Raw genomic sequence first — 23,958 nt, forward strand, 5'->3', positions numbered from 1 at the left:
GTGTGGGACTGCTTGGTATGTTACAGGCCACATGCCCGCCGTTAAAGGACAATGCAGAGAGAGGAGCCTTGGATGTGGCATGGGGTTGGGAAAAGGGGTGAAACCAGGTTCTTCACTCCTTCCAGCAGCACTGGGAACCTCACCATTGTTGTGCCATTTGTGTCTTTTCTGCTGTACGTAAAAACTGAGGATACAATCTGACGCCCAGTCCTTAGCCAGCCTAGCTGATGTCTAGGGAGTGCTTATGATGGCCGTGACAGAGGCCACTTAATTGCATTTCTTGTAATGCACAAGGAGCTAAACTGGAATCCATTTCTCTAGGGACAGAGAAGTTGAAGGAAAAGAAAAACACTTCTGTTTCTGTAATGTCTTCCTCTAGCACAGATCACTCTGGAAAAAATATCGGTTCGCCTGCTCCATCCCTGTGGCTGAGCATATTCAAAATGCAGAGGAGGCAGTCAGCCTGGTCACCTTCCATAAATCCAGGAGAGAAACGGGGAGATCAAATGAACAATCTCAGCTGCCTGCTGCCACCATTGCTAAACCCAGCAGGGCAGCCAGAGCCCTGGGAGACACAACGGGACATCGAAAAATTCAAAGGGAAGTGACAAAAGGAGGTAGGGTTTGCTGTTTCTGACAGAAAGCCACCCTCCTACTCTGATGGAAGAGTCTTGGCAGGGAGCTACAGCAGGGAAAATGAGATGATACAGCATTTAATGTTTGAGGTAATGAGGCCTATAATAGATGACACTTGAGATGTGAAACACTAAGGTAGTGGTATTGCATTTAAATATTGGCAACAAGCTAAAGCTTTTCATCTGTCTGTTCAATGCCCCTTTTTTGATCTCAGAAGGATGAATATCTTTTCCTTCCTTGATTTTATGTGAAGGGCACAAGTCAGCTGCTCTCCTCTTGGACAACAACTCCTTAAAAACAAAGGTTGCCCCAATCCACGCTCTACTACCCATATAAATCAACATGCAGAAGCAAATTCTTAGAATAATATTAAAACAGAAGCTGCTCTGAATGACCAGCCCTGACAGGAGGAATTAGTCCCCTGCTTTTGTTAAGCTCGTAATTCAGATTTCAAACTCCTCCATGCAGAGATGAGGAAGAAAAGCGGCACAGAAAGGAAGCCGATGCTCGGGTGAAGTAAGCAAACGTTCCAATTAGCCTGTCTCCTCTCCTGGATCACATTTCACGCTTCCTACAGCTGCAACCAGAACGAAGGATGAGAATCCAGCATACAAATGCCTAATTCATTTGCTACAGCAGCATGAATAGGATTAAAATAATCTGAAGAGGAATTAAATGCCTCAACAGTCAGGTTGCAAGAGCAGGAGAATAAGACCTCTTCTGTGTGTTTCCAGGATCAGTGGAGTGGGGCCAGCAGAAGTGACCCAGGGTTAATGCAGCTCAGACCTGCCTTGGAGGCACTATTTTCTTCCTACTCAATAAGAGTGGGCCACAAATCCTACATCCTTAGCCATGAACTGTAAAATGTGTGTTCACATCCAACAGTGTGACAAGCCTGGGAACATCAGATGAGTTTGCAATGTCACCTCTCACATGAGCTGAATTTCCAGCTTGCAGACAATCTGAACGTGGGCTGCAGGTTTCTCTCTAAAATACTCTTACTCAAAAAAACCCTGTTTGGGAAAATGTAAGCTGGTAAGTGAACTTCAGTGAACATGCTATCTAAACAATGCTGTTCAAATAAGACAGAGTGTTTCCTGCCTATACAGAAATAAGGGCAGAAATCAATAAGCCAAGGTAAGTTAAATAGAAACACAGCAGTGGCATGCCTCTAATTAAAAAAGTATAATCTTGATCGCTCTGGGAAACCCCAGTGCTTTGAGAAGGTGCACATTTCCCTTGACTGTTTTGAAAACAATTGTCAAGTTAAATGACAGAAAGCAGGAAGAAAGTTTAGGGTCCCAGCACTACCTCACTGCAGAGCAAATTCTGTCAGATGCAGGTATGGAAATCTGCATCTTCAGTGGTGACCACAGAAAGTGGACAACAATTTTGTTACTGGTCTGGTTAAATAGAATTAAAATAACTGGTTTTAAATGCACCCTTATATTCAAGACACATCCAAGGAACAGGATCCTTTATGCAATCAAAGAGATAAGCATTCATTTAATCAATACATAATCAAGCAACGTGCAAGCACCTAGAAGTAAAAAAGGAAAGAACAAGCAGCCAACACGGATATGTCAAGTATAAATCATGTCTAATTTCCTTCAGTGACAGGGTAGCAGACCTTGTCAATAGAGGAGAAAGAGCAGACATCATCTATCCTGACTTTAGCAAAGCTTTTGACATCATGACATTCAAATACGGCCTGTGTGAAACGAGTATCTGGTAGATGCATCTTCAGCTGGAAAAATGTATTTAGTAAATGGTTATCAACATTCAACATCAGAGTGAAGGGAAATGATCAAGTGAGATTACACAGGGGTCTGACAGCTCTCCCCAGTTACCACGAAGTGTGTGCTTACTGAATCTGCAAGGGGAACCAAGGTGGGAAAGACTGTGGACTGGAGCATACACCTACTTTTAGAATGACCTTGCCCAGCTGGGGAAATAGTCTGGAAAAAGCAGAAAGCAGCTTCAGTAAGATGCAAATCCCAGAAGCAAAGCAGTTCTGGGAGAGCACCAAAACCCCCTGCGGTGATGAGAAGATTCCTTTTCCCCTCGGTACACTGCCTGCAGAACAAACTGGGAAAAGCAATGTGTTTGTGCTGCTAACATCTTGGCCCTGTTATTAAGTGTAAAACAGTAATTAGCTGCTGTGTTCTGGTGCAGAAGGTGGCAGATTTCTCTATCTGTGGTCCTCAAAAATACCATTTGCAAGTACTACTTAGTCCTTGCGCATGAAAGAAGCTGTAAGCATTTAAGTGAGTTTTAATTATTAACTATATTAGCTCATCAGTGGGATGATTTACCAGTGATGTAGCACAGTGAAAGCCAGAGCACTCAGAGTAATTTTCTGTGACTATTCCTAAACCGGAGAAAATCTGCTAAACCACATAATAAACAAGCAATGGTTTAATACCGGCTGGTGATCGGGTTCTCTCACAAAGTGCCATTACCTCACTGGAACGACAGACAACCTCTCCATTACAGGATGGCTTTCAGCATGGATTAGAGAAAGGGAACTCGTGACATTGAGCTCTCTTGGCTTACCTGAGGGTCGCGCCTCTATAATGTAGCCAGTTGTGGGTTTTTCTCCTGAATCTCCCTCAATCCATTGTAGCATCAGCCCAGAGGCAGATTTTGTCACCAGAAATTCCTGAGGGGAGCCAGGAGACCCTGAAGGATGAAATGAGAACAGCAAATGGCGGTGGTGTCAGAGATAGACTGCAGCATTCATTTCTTCTACTGATATAGGGGAAAAAGATATCTAGAAGTATTGGTCAGTGTATATGCAACATAAACCAGCTCAACGGGCTATTGACCTAACTATTTCACTAGCTGTAGTGCCAGCAGTTACACATAGATGGCTGAGTTTTAAAGGTACCTGTGTTAAGGAGGAAAGAGAAAAACCCACTCTTATTTTAACCATTAGCATATCTGCAGCATTTGCACATTGCCACTGCTATTTCTGTCTTCAGAGGTGAAACCAGCCTCTGAGTTTCAGGAGGAGGTTCGTGAGGACAGCTGCGTGCCCACTCAATCGGTAGGATGCCACGGCCATGTTAAGATTCCTGCTCTACACTGGGGCATGAGAATCAGACTGCAGATCCACAGTGCTGCTGCCCCAGATAATAGCTAAGGGAGGTACTGTGCTAAAAGGAAAGTTCTCTGGCACCCAAAAGGGTGGAACTGACACATGTGGTTCTGCTTGAGAGAGCAAATGTTTCCCTGAGATGAAAAAGAAGCAAAATTCAGAACTGTGACAATTGCAGTTACTGTTTTGTGATTTACTGGACAGGCTGGTATCACTGGAGGGCTATTGCCTTGTTAGAGTATCTGTTCATCAAAATTGCTGATCAAGTAAGAAACCCAACTGTTCTGGTACAGACACTGAACCAAGCTGGGAATGCCGACCTTCAGCCAGTTGCTCCTCTTGACATGTCAGGAAATTCACAGACACTCCCAGTGCATAAGCCCAAGTGTCAGGAGAGAGTAATTCTAAATTCTTCCTGGTTTTACATCCAGAAACCTCTAATGGTTTCAGCAGAGTCATACCAGCTCTGACTCAAGCAGTTGCAGCTCTGAAATCCCTGGCTAGCCCATTTGTGTTACAATTTATTCAACAATGGTTTGCTTATTCGCATCAGACTTTGAGATTTCAGAAAAAAATAGGAAACATGTTTTGCATGGACAGTTGCTAAACCCACTGAATCATGTCCTGAGTTCCTGCAACTCAACTTCTCCTTGGCTTGGAAATTCATGTGAAACCCTGAGTGCACTATTCCCTGCTGTCAGACCATGTTTGTGTAACTGATCTGGCTTGTGACACGGCTTTACGGTTCCACTTACCTTCTGCTGGCCCAGCTGTGACATTGGCTTGCAGCTCAGGTCCATAGGCGATGGTTCGGGCTTGCACTCTGAATAAATAAGTCATGCCCTTGGTGAGATCTCGGACCTTCAACCAGCGTTGCCAGTTCCCTTTAATGTCCACAGTCACCACCTTACTCACCCCTGGAACAGCCACGCAGACAAAAAATAATAAAATAAGAGAAGGTTACAATGCAAAAAAAGAAATCAAGTGGAGCTTATTACATCTAGATGGTAAGTGAAATTATCTAACAGTTTGCTAAGAAAGTATTTCTTACAATTAGCAGGAGTTTAAGTAGTGATAATAGCCAATTTTCAGCACTGATAAGTATAATTAGAGTTTAAGCTTGATAAGTGGGTACTGACAAGAAAAAAACCTTACAACACAACTGGGAAATTACCAAGAGACTACACACAACTTCCCTAATTACTCTGGGAAGAAAGGAGGAGGTAAATGAAGAGGACTGAATGTTGCAGATTGATTCCTAAGCAAGCGTTTCTCAACTGCTCCTTTGCCAAGTGACCTGCAACATTGCCTGGAGGAGGAAACAAGGGCCGGACAGGTTCTTTCCTTTCATCTCCTCCTGTCATTTCCACTATTACCAAATGAAGGACAAATATCTCACAGGTAATTTCTGGGTGATAATGCCACTGCAACTGGGGATGCAATCAAAGCACGATAAGCTTGGACAAAGCCGATGTCATGACTTGTCTTTCACTCTTCTCACTCTCTAATGGTTTTTCTTACAGGGATGAATTAAAAGCAGCGCTGTTTCTTTCATCAAAGTTCATAGCTGGCTTCATGTTTAGGCTCTGCATAGAGGGCAGAGTGGCAATGAGTGCTTTGAAAACAAAATAATCTAGTTTGCACTGCAATTTTCGAAGTAAACAGAAAGAATTTGATTGATCCAACATTTTACAGAACTGAAAGTTCAAATTTACAGAGTCCTTTTGGCATTTTTCTGCTTCTGTAGGTGTACATAACACATTTCAAACCAGGATGATAGGAAGTAGGAGAACACTTTTCCCACTAGACAAGGCTGCTTGCTAGTTTATCTTTCTAGAAAAATGCAGAAGGAAGATGTTTTTCAATCCTGATGCTTATTTTATGCAAATCAAGATGATGCTTTCAGGTTTTATCTGTTAAATAAAGAATAATGTCCAAGCAATTTCAGTTCAAAGTTTTCTCCCAGATACAATTTATAACACAGGGAATCTTTCTGTGGTTAACGAGGAAGCAGTAAAAGTGCTCCCTCCTTCCCTAGGTGTGCTATTTCATTTCTCCACGACAAATCAGGAAGCATTTGTCACTTGGAAGTTATGTTCCAAAAAAAGGGAAATGTTAAAAAAGGCTCCAGGGCAATTTTGTTGTCTATGATTGTGTAAAACATAACACTATAAAGCTTAAACAATAAAAGGTCAAACAGGGAGGAGAACGTGCTAAAGAACAGAGCACAGTTAGAAAGTTCTGCAAAACACACAGGTTTTAAGTGGTGGCTTGTGGGTGGGAAGGCAGGAGGTGTCACAACGGTGAGGATGCTCATCAGGAATGGATGTAAAGTCAAAAGACTCCGGGAAAAAGGCTGCAGGGGGTCTTGGTCCATACATGTTGTTGCCCTTATAGTGCTGGTAGGGAGGAACGTGAGACCTGGGGCTGGAAGGACCCTCTGGGATTGTGGGGTCTGGCGGCTGCCATTCCCACAAACTTTGCTGCCTGCATTCAGCATCATTACATGCTCCATCTTCAGTTGAGTTCAGCTTCACCTTGCTCTCTGAATAAAGCAGCATGGCTTTTCTATCAGAGGAAAATGATGACTTCGAGGGAGGGATTACTTACCATGGCAGGAGAATAAATATGTTTGCTGAAAGAAAAATGTTGGCACAAGAGCAAATGGGTAGAAACAGGAAAATAAATTTAGGCAAAAATTTAGAATCTGAGGAAAAGCTCTTCATAACCTCCCTGCTCACATCAGAAATCTTCTACAGGGGAAGGAGAGACAAACTGGAGTTTGGAGATAGCAGAGGTGGGGAAGAGAAGAAATGCAAACAAAGATTCCGAGGATGTTAAGTCAAATGTATGCAGAGAAAACACAATCTGACACTTCCATATTTTCAGGGGAGAACAAAAATGTATTCTTAAACCTTGTGTAGGAATGAATAAAAGGCAGGAAATGCCCAAACAGCCCGAAACCTCCTGCACAGCCTGTGTACATTGCTCAGTCAGAATTAGAAATGCTTTCTGCATTGGGTCTTTGTGTTCGGACCTGCCAGCTGTAAAGGCTGAAAGTGCTTTTATTCTCATGTTTTCATTCCTGAATATAACTTTCTCAGTGCATGAGACATGGATATTCAGACAATACAGATCTTTATTCCTTATGGAAAAAGCAAATACAAGTGATTGATATCCTTATTTCTTTGGAAAAGAGTTTAAAATGGATTGGCGATGGCTGAAATTGCTCTCCCTGCTGTCACACTGCCAAAGTTGGACATCCTATTGAACTATTGGCGATCTACCAGGAACATAAAAATATTAATAAGACCATCCACAAACTTTGTAATCTTTTCTAATTCACCTCTGGAATTAATTTATATCTGTTTTTGGAGAAATTGCCAAATCCTTCTCTGTTGTAGTTCTTCTCCAAATTAATGAAACATTTGTGGCCATCACATTGTTGTGGTTTAGCTTAAATCTAGTGCTGGGTTAAAAATGCTGCTTGAAAACTCCACATAAACAGCCACAACTAAATCTCTATCACAGTTATTCTCCCCTGTCAAAAGTGGCAGTGGTACCAGTGATGACTAGCACATTTGATGCCCGGGCAATCTTTGCGATAACAGAAGTGACACATGATGTGATAAGCAACACAAATGTGTCTGACGACTATTCTGGGATGGAGCCTACTCAGCAATTTCAAAGTGCAATGCAGGGAGACAATCAGGCACTCTCAGGCTGAATTTCCTCTTCGCCTATACCAGGTAACGACGGCAGTAAAATGACTTTTCACATCACACAGAATACAGTTTGTGCAAGAAAATGAGAGAGGACAGACAAAAGCTATATTCCACAATATTATAGTTTGCTGAACAGTTTTGGCAAAAGCAGAATTGTTTTACTTACCCTCTGCCACCTGGCTTCTCTTGGAAAACGGCAGAGAGCAAGTAGGAAATTGGGCAGAGATAAAAGATGCTACAGCGCTTTTCTGTCATTTCTCCATGAATATGTATGATTTGAGGTCTTTCTTACCCTGGACGGGAGCCAAAGGCTCATAGACTACTCGATAACCCTGCAGGACTCCATTTGCTGCTGTCGGCTCGCCCCACGACACATTGAGTGTAGTGCAAGTGATTTCAGAGAACGCCAAGAAGCTGGGAGCACTGGGTGCTGAAAGGATTACAAATAGATTAAATTGCAGCAGGAGCAGTCAATCGGATATACATATATAAACTAAAGCACTGGTTTATTTGCCCAGCCTAAATCTAAAGGAAACAAGCTGAGAATGGGATTTGTCAAATGCATCCAAATGTCCGGTGATCAATCAGAAATCCAGTCCCTCCTAAGAAAAGCAGCCACGGAGCTGCAAAGCCAAACCTCTAAAGCAAGCAAGGAGGTTGGAGGCAGAAGGAAAGGACCCTCACAAGGGCACTACGTCACCATACAGCCCACATGCACAGTTCCTCTTCACAGCCACCACCCAGGGCATTGCCACCGCCCTGTGCTGGAGTGCTCCCACCTGGGTCACGTCCAGCACAAAGACCTCCCTATCTGACTGGTGGAGTTAGAAAAAGCACAGTCATCCTCTCTCAGGTCTGTGCGGGTCAGCTGCAGGCACTGGAGACAAGTCCCTTCACTAGGTATGACAGGAGAGGCCAGAAACCGGCTCCATCTGCCAGTCCATTCTTGTTTTCACTGTTATTGCTCCCATTCCCACACGATCCACTTATTCAATCTCTTTTTACCCCTTCAAGGCTGTTACAATGTCATGACCCATCCCAAAGCTAAAACACCAGTGCCCTCCTGCATCCACCCATCCCCCTCAGCCTCTGCCTGCTACGTGCCAGCCATCACCAAGCCTGTGCTCTGAGAAAAGACAACAGTTCCATACCAGCCTGGTGCGTCCTGCCCTGCGAGGGGCTGCTCCGGGGGCCGTCCCCGGCCGCGTTGAAAGCGGAGATGCAGACCATGTACCGCGTGTGGCTGGTCAGGTTTTTGAGCCGCACAGTTGTCTCCGGGAGGAAAAGGACTTTCACTTTCTCCGTGTCATTTTGGATGTCACTCTCCCAGTAATAAATCTGTTGAGACAGTGAGATGTTTTAGTATATCCTACACCTAGAGAATATCTGGGTGCTGCGGCTATAAAAGAATGGGAAGATGGTGTGGTCTTGCTCTGGACTCCTCTTAAATGGGATACTAGTGCTGTTCACCTCATGCCCAATCTTTTCCTTTGCCAAATTCCCCTGAGTCCAGCGACTGTGTAGCTGAGTACATCACTCAAAGATAGAGCACGGGCTGAAGAATATGGCCTAACGACAGCAGATACGAGCTGCCAGAGTTCAGCAATGAGAGGTCAGTTTTTAAATTCTCCCTGAAATGCTAGCTGCCTGTCAGCACTGGCATCCTGATACGAGGGTCCATAATTCACCTCCACATGCTCACAATGGTTTTACCATCCGTGTTCACAGGACAGCCAAGCAAAAGCCTTCCTGAAGAGGGTAATAAAGACTTTCCCTAAAGTTCCTTGAGGTACTTTACCCCATTCTTTCCTTACATAATTTTTACCCTGATGCCATAAAAATCAGGCTTCAGAGAAGTCATTTCCAAGAGGAAAAGTGGTGCCAGCCCTACTTATTGGACAGGCCTGGCAGCGAGAGCATTACAACAGGCCAAAGCAAGCCAGAAAGTTGAGAGAATGAGCCAAGGCAAGACTCCACCTTGGCTCCACGAGCTGAGCTGCTAGAGCCATCTATATATGTACAAAAGGAAAAGAACATGAATTGATATATAAGGATGCCTGTTCCTGCCAAGAAGGGATGCCAGATTATTCACACTGGCTTGGCTTTTCTTTGCTTATGGACCTAAATTCATGGAGAGAGGCAGAGCCAGACACTAAATGCAAGCCAAGCTCCAGTGTTTGTAGACTTGCCCATTTCCACCCTCTGAGGGTCCGTTCTCATGCTGGAGAAGTTAAACATCATGCCTCTGCAACGTGCTCATCTCCTCTGAACCAAATGCAATTAATACTATGATTTAATTTTGCTGAAGTTAAGGAAATGAAACAATTCTTCCAAAATCTGACCTGGCTCACGCTTCTAGCTAGTAGAAAGCTGTGTTTTTCCTAATGGCTTGCAACATTTGACAGATAGAAAGCTCAGTTAATTTTCTCAAATACATTCCTTGCCCCAAGCTCTTATGTGACTTTTGCTTTTTGGAGCAGATATGTTGCCTGCATAAGTGGAGCTGCCTCCTTATCTGCACACTCTGTTCCCCCACGCTCTCCTCCTCCACAAATAGCAACATACTTTTCCCTTTCTCTCCCCCCCCAGTCTCATTCTCTTTCTTTTGATTTTGGGACTTAGTGCTGTTCCCATACTGCAGTCTGAACGCTGTTTTAATTTGCCTTATGCAGTGAGGGCAACTATAGTTTGTAGAGCTATCTCACAACTAATAGCAATGCCAAGCAAGATAAATGAAACCAGCAGAAATAGGAGGATTGCCTTGTAGCCTTGAATATTCCCATTTTGGCTGTCGGCAGGAGGGGGGTCCCAGGTGAGCTCCAGCTGGCTTGCAGAAAGGGAGTTTACTTGGATGTTCTGTGGGGCCAGTGCCGGTGCTAGAGAGAGAGGAGGACAGAAGAATTAATAGTGACAAACAGAACTAGTTCATATCCAGGTTGCAATTTTCCATTTGTGGAAAGACCCAGGGCAGACCCTGTTTATGCCACGAGTCAGCTCACAGAGTCAGCCCTGGAGATACCTGTATCACGGGGAAGTTTCAGCACACATGGACTGAGGAGCAACCAAGCCTCTGAGGTGGCTCTGCTCTGTCCCACCACACACACTGGGTTAGACACTGAATTCACACTGTCCTGTCAGCAGCTTTGGAAAAATAAAGGAGAATTTAATCCTCATCCTCCAGCAATGTTTGGGGCAGCGACACTGCGCTCCTCCTCACCGACTGCTCCTGGAAGTCACTGGGAGCATGGCAGCCCCCTCACCACTGTGAGCCTGGCCTCCCGCCCAGTATCAAGTCTTTCTCAGCCTGTTTGCAAGGCTGCAAGACTCAGGGCCGCAGTGCTGTCTAACATTGCCTCCAAAAGCTGTCAGACACTAATCAATTCAATTAATATTTTATGTATGACAAAATGACTTTCAGTTTGCTACTTGTTCGCACTGCTTTGATTATACCTTCACATATACATACTCCTGATGGCATTTCTTCTTTGCATTGTGCTGTGCTAGAAAACTAATCTTGGAGTGCACCTGGGTCACACCATCCTTCCCTTTGTCAGGATCCAACTTGGTGCAGGTGGGTTTTCTTCCCCAGCGGCTAGCAAGGATGTTCTGCCTTCCTGACCTGCTGTCTCTGCCTCCGGCAGGTCTTAACAAACTGGCACATGTTCTGTTTACAGAAAAGGTGCCGAAGCATGTCCTGTTCAAACTCCAGAAGAAGGAAGAGAAAGGCAGGGCAAAGGCTGTGCTTCTCCTTTCTCTGTGTTCAAGGTGCTGCAGCCTTCACCCAGATCACCTGAGAAAGCTGCTCTCTTCTCTCTGTCCCTTTACGGGCCATAAATAGAAGCCATAAAACATTCACTACTCGAGGTAGATAGCCCCAGTTATCTGTTTCTCTGGAGACTTCTTTCTTTAGAGAGAATGACCTTCATAAGTCACACTTTTCTACCAATCCTCCCTCCCTCCCAAGTTATAAAATAAAATAGTAATTAACACCCACTCAGCCTGACACCAACTATTTATTTTGTTCTAACTGTGTGGTTTCCATATTATCACTGCCCACCCTGCCGTTAATGGAAATGTTAATAACCAGCGCCAGGTTGTTGTGACAGATGCTTGGGCTCATTATCAGAAATTCTTATTTACCGCTCCATTAAACGACAGAATCGCACAAAAAAACAATTCAATCAAAACTAACTGGAGGAATTTTAACAGCCACATTAATAATCCAAAACATAAATAAAGTTAATGTCTTTTGCATGTTTGCCATCGGCAACTCTATTGCAAAATTATTGCTGTACAATTAAAACATGAAAGGCAAAATTGAAAGTAGCCTTTATCCCAGTGCTTGGTTAAAACTATTTGTTTATTGTAATTTTTGTTTCCTTTATGCTGGATGGAGCGAACGCAGGAGGTGACAGTGACCATCAGTAACACAGAGCTTGTTCCCAGGGATGTGCTCATCTAACTGCTGCCCCGTGCTCTGCACTCTGTAAAGGAGCGAAGGGAGCAGCTCTGCAGCCGGCTGGGCTGGCTGTGTTCAGCTGTTCTCTCAAGGACCAAAAAATATCTGGATTTGGAGCCTATCATAGCACATATCAGTGTATGAGCCCAAGCTGATCACACAGTACTAAACCTGAAAATACAGCTTGGAGATTTGCAGCTGATGACGTGCTCAGGGAAACAGGAATATGTACAATCACAGAAGAAAATGGACCACTTTAGCAATGTGTTTGCTTTCTAGGTAGTGACACTACTGTCTGTCCCGAGCTGACAGCTTCAAAGTGCTCCCAATACCCAGGTCTGGAGTAGCATCTACAGTAGCATTTTTCTTTGGATCCTGTGTGCCAGCCTGCAACAATTGCCACTTCCAAGATGTGACCATTAGAAGAAGTGGTGTGTGCAGCCTGCTGCCAGAAAAACACCACTTTTCCTCAAACCCTTTCTGGAGCATGTCTAAGAAACACAATGGTTAAAAACTGCCAGTGATCAGTCTCCACTGACACTCTCACTGCTGGAGCTGCTGTGCTTTTGCTGGCATGGAGAGGGAAAATTTGATGGGAGGGAAAAAAAAAAGACCAGAAAAAGATGATGTGGAAAAAGACGTTTCTCTTCACTGCCCCAGAGCCTCCACGAAATGCAAATTGTTTGGTTTTGTGCCCTGTAAGTCTGTCCCTCTGTTCAACTTTCAAAGGCTGATGTGTCCCTCCTCTTCTAAGCACAGATTTCTTGTTGACAGCAAGGGACAGCAGAAAAGCGCTGCGGATGCTTGATGTGGCTCTCTGCAGACAGCACGTTACATTAAGGGTGAAACGGAATACTTCAAAAGGGAGGAAACACATCCCTGAAGACTCTACCTGTTTGAAACCCCAAACCATTCCCTGAACGTGTGGACAGCCCGTGCCAATAAAAGCAAGTGCATTTTAAAGGTGATTTCAAAAGCCTTTTACCTTCTAGGAATGCAGTTCAAGATTACTGAGCTCTGAATTTTTTTCATGGCTGTTGAAATCACGAATACTTAAAAAGCGAGGTTAAAGCTGCACACCTCACACTGCTTTAGGTGTCAGTGACATTATCAACCATTGCAGGAGTGACACAGACCCCTGAGGGTCCAAGCTCAGCTTCTGGCAGGTGGAAAGCATTTCATTTTCCCTGACAAAACCACGTATGCTTTCATGAAGTTTAATTCTGTGCACGTATCCCGCCTTGGAGTCTCATGCAGATATTTGTAAACATTTCTTTTTCTCATCTGATTTCAATTCATCTTTGAGACTGTCTCCTCAAAGTCTCTCAGCTAAGAAGGAAGGAGAAAGGCTGAGCAGGTTGTATAGTAATTAGTAAATAAGGAGGACAACTATGGACCAGGATGATGATAGTAAGATGGTGTAAAGGTAACAAATCTATCTGGAAATGCAGTAAGAGAGTCAAAATGAGCCCATGAATAAACTTACACATCTAAATCCACATTTAAACATACCACTGTCCTCATCTGCCAGTCATACTGAGCAGCTTCTGCTCATGCTGCAGTCCATTTGAGCTTGCAGATGGTGATAGCCTTTCCAGAGAAGGTGCCTCGATTCCCCTGCAGCCTGCCTGCACCGGAGCTCTGTGCATTGCAGAGTGTTCACCTTCGTTTTTCTCACTTCTTGCTTGGGATATTTGCTCTCTGGGCTGTGTATCTCCGAGAGCTTTTCATCAATAAGAAACCACCAGTTCCTTTTCTTAGTGACAGTTGCCACGATGCTCTGTAGCACAGGTAGGCTACAAATCCTCGTGATTCATTGGGTAAACTTAATAACTGTTTTTATGAAGCATTCCTTGCTGCTTTTACATCTGCTCCAATTTCTGGGTAGTAAAGGATTTCCCCTCTACTGATTTTCTAATTGTTTCTATAATGCCAGTATTATGTCAGGAAATTTCACAGACAAGCCTGGGACAAGACTCCCTGAAACTCAAGCCATTTAAATAAACATGCAGGCAAAAACGAGGAGAAAAATGCAGTGGCAGAGACTGAAGATTTTCTGTGCATCAGCTTGATCCCACAGTTCCAAACATTCCCTAGCAAATGTCTGTTTTGTAAAGACCTCTGATCCTTTTCTATCTAAGCAAGCGTTTTCCCCCCAGTTCATCAAAGCCTGCTTCTGTCAGCATGCCTGCTTTCATTCCCTAGTAATCAATATATTTGCATTTTGGTGTTAGCACCTAGAGGCCAGGCTCTCATTGCACAACGTGTTGCATAAACACAGAAGAAAGAGACAGCTCCAGGCCTAAAAAGCCTCTAATCTGTATGTCTACACCTAACCGAGGGTTGGTTGCCGCATGTTCTGATGTATTGGCTGTAATCTTACCTACCTAGTGAGTAATGAGGAGGGAGAAGACACAGGAATACTCAGTGCAGCATTGCTGACAGTTAAGGCACACACACACGGCACCACCAAAGCTTGCACTCTGGTTCCTGGCACACAAGGTCACAGGAAACAGAGCCGGTACGGATTTGGAGAGGGCTCAGACAGGCCACGCTCCTGCACCCCGCTGGGATCAGCTCAGCAGGTCAGATACTTGTGTAATCTTGACCACTGACCTCTCTGCAGGTTTCCCCACTGTCCCCATACAACCTCTACCAGCGTATCCCTATTTTAATATCCCTTAAAATAACTGAGGTTATTATTTTTTAACGTCTAGCCTCCACCATCCTTGCTGTATTGGGTGCCTGCAGCGGCACGGAGAACAGATTGTTTCTTCTCCCAATGCAGCCACTGCCCTCAAGTTATGGCGTAGATAAGCAACAGTTAAGTGGATTATAAAAGCCAAACGCAACAAACCAAACAGAAGGTCACGAGATAAAACAGCGAGACTCATCTGCAGAGTGGGCAAAGAGAAACACAAGAGGTTTCCTTGCAGCATGGGCGTAGAGAAGGAACTCTCAAGAAAAACCAGAGAGGTGATCTGCAGAGGTTTGCAGTCACTCCTTCCACCAAGGCAGAGCAGCAAGAGAGAAAAACGTTCAGTGTTTATTGGCCATTTTTCTTACAGTGCCTGTGAAAGGGAGGTGGGAGCGAGGAATGCTTCCCCTGTGCAGCAGTACCTCCATGCCATAAGGAATGCTGCGTGAGCGATGCTGATTAGTTCAATAACAATTAGTTAATTGTGCTTCAAAAACAGCTACTGCAAAGCTGCTTTCCGCTGTGACAAAGCGGTGTGAGCTATATTTAGAATGTAAAAGATGCTTCCCACCAATTTCTGGCTGTTTTAAGCTAGGCTGCATTTTGAGATGGAAGTACATGCTTTTTCCAGGGACTGTGCTTTTGGGGGTTACTCAGATGTCTCTGAGCTACAGAAGGACAGCCAGACCCTCATACGAAAGCCATGGGTCTTAACCCCTCCAACACAACTCCGTTTGCTGCCACGGGACCTGAGCACTCCAACCCCCTGATTCAGGCATGACAATTTGGCCCCAAACCCTAGTGCTCTGCCAGTTATTAAATACAGCAGGCTCATGTCACTCTGCAACTTGAAATGAGTCTCAGAGACCAGCAGCCTGGTCTCCCCCATCTTTCAAAAGCCCAACCTCCTACTGGGGATGTGTAAAGCAGCTGGAGACAGCCAGGTTTTAATAGGGAATAATCCTTTTTTTCCTCCCCCCAGGGATGTTGATACACGTGTTGATTTACGTGGCTGCACAGATCAGTGCAAGAGAAATAGAAACATTTCCTAATGTACAAGAGACCAACGGAAGTCAATACGAGAACAACATCTCTTTCACCCTCCTGAGCACTGATGAAGAGGGAGCACAATCTAATCGATGCAAAAATAGAAAGATAAACAAGAAAGCCTACTTTGGTGGAGAGGAAGAGGTGGAGAGGAGATAAGAGAATAGCTGTCAGGATGGGGACTTTGGGAATCTAGCATTGCTTTACTCTGTGCCATATTATCTGGGTAGGCAAACACTTGGCCCCCTCCCTGTACACAGTACAGTAGCTGTGTTTTGCCACATCACATGTTTAAGGGTATTAAAGTAATGAAAAAGCGTAAATAAAAGCAGCTGCAAACGATACCCAAATGTAACATCCCCAGATTCTTTGCTTAGCACTGGGAAGCTTCCCAACACTGACTAGGCATGTCTTCAGCCATCTGCAGAGATAGGAGAGGGAGGCGGGGGTGGAAGGAGGAAACAGTGGAGAGATGACATTCACTGCACATATCAGAAAAAACATTGAAATGAAACAAGGTCTAGAAACAGAGTACCCTTTCCATGGATCCAGAGCCTAGGAGGTTATCTGCCAGTGCCATTTTTTTCAACTGAGGAGGCAATCATGTTCTGAGGAAAACTCCACAGATATGACTTATTCATGAAGAACCTTCATAATCTGGCAAGTGACTCAAGCAGAAGTAATTCTCATCCTGTCCCTCTCCATCGTTTTTAGTGGTGGTGAAAACACTGTTGCTATGATTACTAATCTTTTAATATGAGGTTCAGGTTTTTCAACAAGCCACATGCAATCCAGGATGGGACAGAAACAACCTGAGTGATGCAGAAAAACTTATTGTGATTGTACCATGATGTCTAAAGCCAAGCCAAATCTCATGGAGCAGTACTGTGAAACAGTTAGAGCCTGGAAACAAAAACTACATGCTTTTCTTTTGCTGAAGCCCACAGTTCTACTTAGTTAATACAAACCTAAAATAGGCTATCACATTGCATACAGAGTTTATCCATCAAGGGACCGAGAACGCCTGGCCCACAAGTAAAGCCCTTACAGAACTGCCAGGCTGCTTCTGGAAAGGGCACACAGGTGGTTAAAACAAGAAGGGGGAAAACCAATAAAACGAGCTGTGTCCTCTATTTTCTTTTGTGTCAACAAGGATATGATCACACCCAGGCAAGGCAGCCTGTCAGTCAGCAGAGACGGACCCACGAACAGGAACAGCAAGAGCCTGACAAGCATTAGGTATGCGCAAACAAGCACACAGGCATAAACCTACAAGCTCAAATCCCCTCTTGCTTACATCAATGCAAATGAGGGGTAGCTCCACTAAAGCTAGGAGAGCTCACCCAGTGTGAGAGTTGACTAACTGAGAGCAGTGTCAGCTCTGATGAGCACAGGATTCGCACCCCCCCCACTCCCCAGGAGGTACTGAAGGTTGTTCAAGGGTGCGAGGGATGGTGAAGAACTGCTGACTGTTTGATACTCCGACCTGATCCTCCCTTGTGTGCACTGGGAGGAACGGGAGCAGCACCAGGTGGGAAAGTACCACTCACAACTCTCAGAAAAAAGCCTCCCCATTCAGACAGAGGGAAAATTACCTACTTCAGACTATTTCTCTGGGCTCTCTGGTTCCCAGGACTCCACCTCCCCCATTTATAGTCATGTTCCACTCATTATAATTTGTTAATTCCACACTCTACTATTATAATACCACAAGTTCATGGCAGCCGACAAAAGCACCCACTTAATGTTCACTAATGGTAACAGCAGCACCTACCAAAGCCTAATAAGCACCGACAACTCCTTATGCTCCACTAAAGTCAAGAGAGCGTATCAAATAATTAGGGTGAATCTCCACTGGGTTTGCCATATACCAAATGTTAAAAGCTGTATCAGGGGAAAAGTCAAACTGAGCAGGAGAGATCTGCCACTGTGATAACCTTTTGCTGTAGCCTTTGATGCAAGTTTGGGTACCTGACCCCCCATGAGGGATTAATTTAGGATTTTCTGATTGCAATGGCCAGGGAACCCCAGGGAGCTCACCGAGGAGGGCTGTGATCTTGTACTCCTGGGAGAGAGAGATAAAATTTACATTTTCTTGACTCTTGAGTGAGAATTTTCTCTTTCTTTGTTGATTTTGCAGTAAGAGCATCCCTAAGTTCATCATTGTGGTCCTATACCCCATATCATCTTGGTGTCCGGCTTTCTGTGGCCAAAATGTTTCAGAATATTACTAATTCATGCTTTCATAAGAAAAAAATCACAACTTTTTTTTGGTTTTGCTCTACAACAGGCAACCTGAAATGCCTCCAGTTCCATGATTGACGATGGATACAGCAAACAGATGTCAGAAAAGAAAACCAACTGTGTTTCTCTACAGCTGGCTTCACAGCAAAGCTGTACAGAGGAGGCAAAGCCACAGGAGTTGAGACCCATATGAAAATACTTACAACGTTTTGCTCACATATCCCAGGATGACTGGAAACAAGCAGAGCAGGACTGCACAATTAGAGAAAACAGGAATTTGGCTGCAGATATAACCCTTTCGTTAAAAATACTCAAACTCCAGCCTGCGTCTGCTTGAATGTGAGTTATCAGCCAGGGGCTTCCCCACTTCTTTACCAGAGCAATTTATGGTCCGTTTTACTTTACTACTGATTGCTCATGTTTTTGAAAGGAAGGTTAATTCCTTTGCTTTTAATGGAGTAGCTCTGCTGTTAGTTCAGTAAGGCTCTGCATACATGATCAGGCTTCTCATCCCTCCTCCCTCTGTGTGCTGTGCAGGGATGTCCCTGCACTCAGTTCTTCACAGGCCATATAGCACTGCAGCAGAACAGCTAATTCCTCCTACCCCTCCCACCGCTCCTTGCACCAACCACGGGACAACGGCAGGAGTCCCGATGATGAGTTGGAGTACGGATAGTCTGCCTGTCCTGGGCTACAGTCTGCACTGCAAATCTACATCAAATCTTTGGGTTTGCAAGGTGGAAGTTCATCATCTGAGCAAAACGTCACATGGCAATTGCTGTCCAACACCACCCACACCAGCAGTAGCAGTGGCAGAGATAAGCAAGCTCAGCTGATCAAAAGTTGATAACATTTTTGCTGGGACAGAAACATCTTTCCTACATGGAGACCTGATAAAAAGAGGCAATTAAACCAGAGCTAAGCAGGAGCTGCAGCACTGTATAAAGCATTGTGCTGTACCAAAGGCTGCTTATGACCAATATTAACAACTTAATGAGCTGTTAATGAGGCACACATTCAGCTTTTACTTGCAAGATGAAAACATTGCAAATCATTTTAGGGAGCTTCTGGATTGTCAATGGAGAATTAAAGATGTCAAATAAGCCCATCAAATCTATGTCTCAATCTGGACACTGCTTTCCAGTGCATTCTCTTAAAATTCCTTTTCCTATATGGGAGAATAACTTGCTTTGACAGCAGTACGATTCTCACTTAGGCTTTGCTTCCTTCTGCCTTGACATTAGATTTCAGTCTCTAGAGAGCTGCAGGGATGTCTTTTTGACATGTTGACATTAAGGACACTTCTCCCACAGACTCACACTGGCACAGTTACTTTCTGTCTTACCATTATGGAGCAGCTACTGAGCTGAGCTACCAAATTTGGAAGTTTAATTATGAAACCTTTGTGCTCATCAGTAAACAGATTAAGAACGTAAAACTACCCTTGAAAAATAGCCAGTTTGTGTAGGAAAGGGAGCCAAGGTTTATATAGAAAATTCATATCCATAATTCCCCAGCAGTGCAGCAATACCAGTAACACACAAGCAATGACTAATGCTCTAATGTAGGCACACTTTAGTTTGTTATTTTTTACTATCCTGTCACAGCCCCGCCGGATTAGATAATGCAGCCGAGCGCTATCTATACTGCTATTACCACCAGCGGAGCTGCATTGATGGGAACAACAAATCCAAATTGGACTTGCTGCAGACAAACCCCAAGTGGAAACCTTGTACAGACTGAGTCTGAAGGAGTTTAAAATCCACCAAGAAATACTGACAGGATGTACCCAGTGGCTGCTCCAACTCTCAGGAATGGAATGCTGTTGGGATACAGGCGTAATAGTTTCCAGTCATGCAAGAGAAACTGAAAAGAGGTTTCTTTCCCACTGTAAACAGGAAACATCTCACAACATTTTTTTCCCTTCCTCATTTTCCTATAGTTTCTCCTTTCTTGCTTTGCTCTGATTTGAATTTCTCTTTCAGTGCATTGTTGGAGAACACGGTTTGGATCTTAATCTGTGAGCTGGGAGGAGACCTCCTTCCTAGGGAGAAAGGCACTGGGGACAGGATGAAAACCCAATGTCATTCCTGGAGCAGGGCATTCCCAGGACAGCTGATTCATGACATTTAACAACTCTGTAGATTCTTTAAATGTAAGGGTGGGGAGGAGGAAACCCAATGTATCAAACACCCTGCCATGCCCCAATAGTAGCCTTATGCTGATGTTCAGAAGTGTCAACAATGAAAAAGCAAGTACCTCGGCATTTCAAAGGCTTGGTGCTTTTAAGCTGCCAAGAAAAGCCAATCCCTTTGTTTAAAGTTTGAGCGAGTGAAACCAATAATTTATTTATTATACTACTTTCCAATAGCTTCCCTCCATCCCCTTTTGTTTATCAAGGGAAGATACTGTCCCTAGGCTGACAGGTTTTAGTCTGTGAAATGTGAAATAGCCATGATAATCCTTCTCTTCCCTCCTCCAGTGGCGTCTGGGATGGAAATGCCCACCCAGTTCTTCTAGCTGTGCCAGCAGCAACACACTCCCTATCTGCATACGCACAGTCAGTCACCGAGAGACACGGCCCACGTGTCCCAAACAGATAGGAGAAAACAGCCAAGGGGGCCACAGCAGACTGATCGAAGCTGCCAGCTCTAATGCGCTGAAATGTTGTCATTCCTCTTGTAGGCTGTTAACAAGGAGGCACAGGGGACTTCTTTGCACAGCATCTTCTCAGCTATGTTCAGGGCAGGGAAGGAGATAAAGCTTCTGTGCTATAAGAGAAAAGGGGGCCCAAGGTAACGCTGAGTGACTCCCTTCTCCAGAAAGTGACCTCTGATGGGGAAGTGACACCACGTACTTTGTATGAACACATGAAAAGAGTGAGGCCCATAGAGGCGGATGAAAGCACTTGGGGACAAGCTGCCTTGTTCTGAGAATCTTCTCTGGCATTAGTGTGAGAGACAAAGAACTGTTGCCCAAACACAGATAGCCAGAGAAGGGTCCAGAGCTCTGTGCTAGAAGCAGCCTATAAAGGGGAGCCAGGTGCCTAGAGTCATGTCTTTGCTTCTTTATGAGGCTTCTTTCCCCTTAGCACGGTGCCTTCTCTGTATTTTGTCTTCTTTTTCCCAAACCTAAACAACTATTTTTGGTCTCTGAGCTTTCCAGGTGGTTTCTACTCCTTGCCTGGAAACTGCTGGAGATGGTCAGGCAGCTTTGATTTACTGGCAGAGCAGAGCTTCTCTCCACGTGTCACCTACAACCGGACAAAACGAAAGTTGGGAACTCCGAGAACACCTGTGGAGATGCAGGCAGAGGGCAGATGAAAATAGCTGCGGATTACAGAGGGAAAATTGCTTTGGCATCTGCAAACTTCTCACCAAGAGGTAAATTTAAGCTTTTGAAGATGGAAAGAAAAGAGAGGTGAGAAGCAGTCATCATCCTGTCCTGCTACCATTCATTTGCAAGGGGCAGTTTCACTTTGAAAAAACTCATGTGGCCAGGAAACCTGCTTTTGTAAAAGATGATGCTGGCAACCACGGCAGCATTTCAATGTAGGACTTCTTAGAAGTCTCTGTCTTCCAGCTCTTTGCACTCCTCCTCTCTCCCACTGCAGAACCATCTCTCAGATATCATTATTAAAAAGAACAGCAGCAACAACAAACTAGCTTCATCATTCTTAGGGATTCTGAAGGCCACCAATGTCACCATGAGTTATAATGACACACATCACTCCCCTCCTCACACAAACGGATTTAGAACCTGTTTAAAAGCTACTGTCTCTGGGTGCACTTCACCCCTTCTGCTCCCTCCTCTCCACACACACACGCGCTCTCCTCCAGCAGCAGCTGCTGGAAGAAATTATGAATTCCATTATTTTTCATCCAGAACAGCTTTGCAGTATATGGGAGAAGCACTGAGGCTGCAGGCTCGTTAGCACAGGATTTGTATTGCCGCCTTCCATTTTATCCACCTTCCCAAATTAGGTGAAGCACGCCTGCCCCAAACCTGTGATTTCTGTTTAATTAAAATGCAGGTAGTGGAGTCACCTGAACTCCAGAGCCCACCAGACAATCAGATAGTGACAGTGACCCGGTAGAATAATGCTCTTGATATAGTGGCTGCTCTAAGAGAGTCTTAATTTCAGTCGAGCAGAACAGCACCTCTGGTAGCAGCTGCATTTAGGGCTGGGATGAATATCACTACCCAGCCTCTCGCTGAACACTCACTGCCTTCCCAATCAAAGCCGGCATCCCTGACAGCTGAACTGTTAAATGAATTAACAAGGCGAGAAGGGGGTTTGCCGACGGGGCTGCGACTCCCTTCCTAATTTCTGCAAGTGGCAGCTTTCAATTTTTCTGTCATTTGTCGGGAGATGCACTCGCTTCTCTAATGAGCAGGGCAGAGCTGCAGCCAGCTCTAAAAAGGCAACGTTACGAGGATGGTCTGGTCTGCGGAGGAGAGGGATCCAGATGCTTGAGGCAGGTGGGGGAAGGATGCTGGCTCAGTTCAGACCGAACAGGCAGCGCATCCTTCCCGGCTACACGGAGCGCAAGGACTCCCAGCCCGCTCTCCTGGCACAGGGAAGAGTTGCTCTTCGCATCAGTGAGTTTTGCAAACATCCAGGCAGAACTCAAATGGAGTTTTTGCTGGGGCTTTGATCTTACGGGATACTGGAACAAGATGCTCCACCTGTAGGAAAAAAACCCCCAAGGCCACTTGTGCCCCGCTCCCTTATTTCCCAGGCAAGTCAGAATACAGAGGTCTCCTTACTTGTGTCAGGCCTGCTGCCTACCAGCAGATTGTTCTCTCCCAGAACTTTCCCGTGCCCATCATTCAGAGCCAAGTGAGAGCTGAGGGCCTGGGCTGCCCGAGGAGGCTGTCGGCTGGGCTACAGCTCAACAGTGCTCCAGGGCTCAAGAGTAACTCCCTGTTTGTGTGCTTTTCACTCGTTTGATTGGCAAAACTGCTGGAAGGTTGGTTTTAATGGCCCCCTTTCCCCCCCCCCCCAAGTTTGTCAAGGGGCTCTCCACTGCCTACTTGACCTTTTATTGTAAAAATCCAGACACAATCATAGGAAATTCTTCAAATCTAACAGGGAAGAGTGCAAGACAGAGGAGGGATTTACAGACACTCCTCTTATGCACTGCTCATCTGGCTGCACCAGACATGGAAGCTGAACAGCACATCATCTGTCAGTATGATCGCCTGGTGCCTCACACTGTTTGAAACACCCACCAGGACTCCACAGAAGTGGGTATTTTCACTGAATTGGCCCAAACCTCACACATTTTCCCCAAGGCACAGCCTGTATATTTCTTTTTTTACAACTGTGAGGGAAATGCTCTGGCACCTACCAGAGTTACTGCAGCCCTTAGGGCAGAACGGGGGACTGTTTAACAAGTACTGAGACCTAAGTTATCTGGGGCCTTCAGATGAGGACTGGTCCCCTTCAGACGTTTTGTGTTCAGTGCTCTGCTTGTGTTGCCAGCGTTTGTTGTTTACTGGGAAGGTTTTCTCTGGTTTTAACATGGACACCCCATTGGTGAAGCTAAGCAGACCCATTTTTTTCCAGCTTCCTTCTTAACTGTTTTTACCATGGTTAAGAACATCAAGCAAATACCAACAACAAAAACTTGTATTTCCCCCGCACACTTTAACTCAAAGGTGTCACAAATCAATTTAAAACTTAAATTGCAATACCAGCTCCAATCACTTTACTCACAGGATAAATCACAGCCAGTTCTGGAGGTGGAAGAGGCAGTTATATAACAAAGTGTAATAACTTCACACAACAAGAGTGAAAATCGGCAGGAAGATCCTACATTCATCATTTCTACTGCATGAACCTGGATTGTCCCCAACCAGAGGTAAATCCAGTACCTCTAAAAAAACTACTTGAGTCACAGTATACCAGCCTTGCCTACTGGTGAAAGAAGGTCTCCTGGATAACTCCTTTTCTTTTCAAGTTTGGCTTCTTCCAGTGCCCTGTTCCCTGGCTGAGTTACAATAATGAAGACCTGGGCTATGGGATTAAAAGACATGATATAAC

The 23,958-nt window shown here is 44.8% G+C and overlaps 1 protein-coding gene across 1 annotated transcript in view; it reads right to left on the reverse strand.

Moving 5' to 3' along the window:
- Nucleotides 1-23,958, reverse strand: part of SDK1 (sidekick cell adhesion molecule 1) — a gene marked incomplete at its 5' end in the record, with an annotated part of 398,756 nt that overhangs the window by 17,133 nt on the left and 357,665 nt on the right. The window contains 5 exons of the mRNA XM_084271072.1: nt 3,193-3,318; nt 4,492-4,653; nt 7,754-7,891; nt 8,613-8,799; nt 10,222-10,337. Of these exons, the coding sequence (XP_084127198.1) occupies nt 3,193-3,318; nt 4,492-4,653; nt 7,754-7,891; nt 8,613-8,799; nt 10,222-10,337 (729 nt within the window). The remainder of the gene's footprint in view (nt 1-3,192; nt 3,319-4,491; nt 4,654-7,753; nt 7,892-8,612; nt 8,800-10,221; nt 10,338-23,958) is intronic.

The sequence above is a fragment of the Gallinula chloropus genome (assembly GCF_964237585.1).
Source record: "Gallinula chloropus genome assembly, chromosome: 15".
Classification (NCBI taxonomy): Eukaryota; Metazoa; Chordata; class Aves; order Gruiformes; family Rallidae; genus Gallinula; species Gallinula chloropus.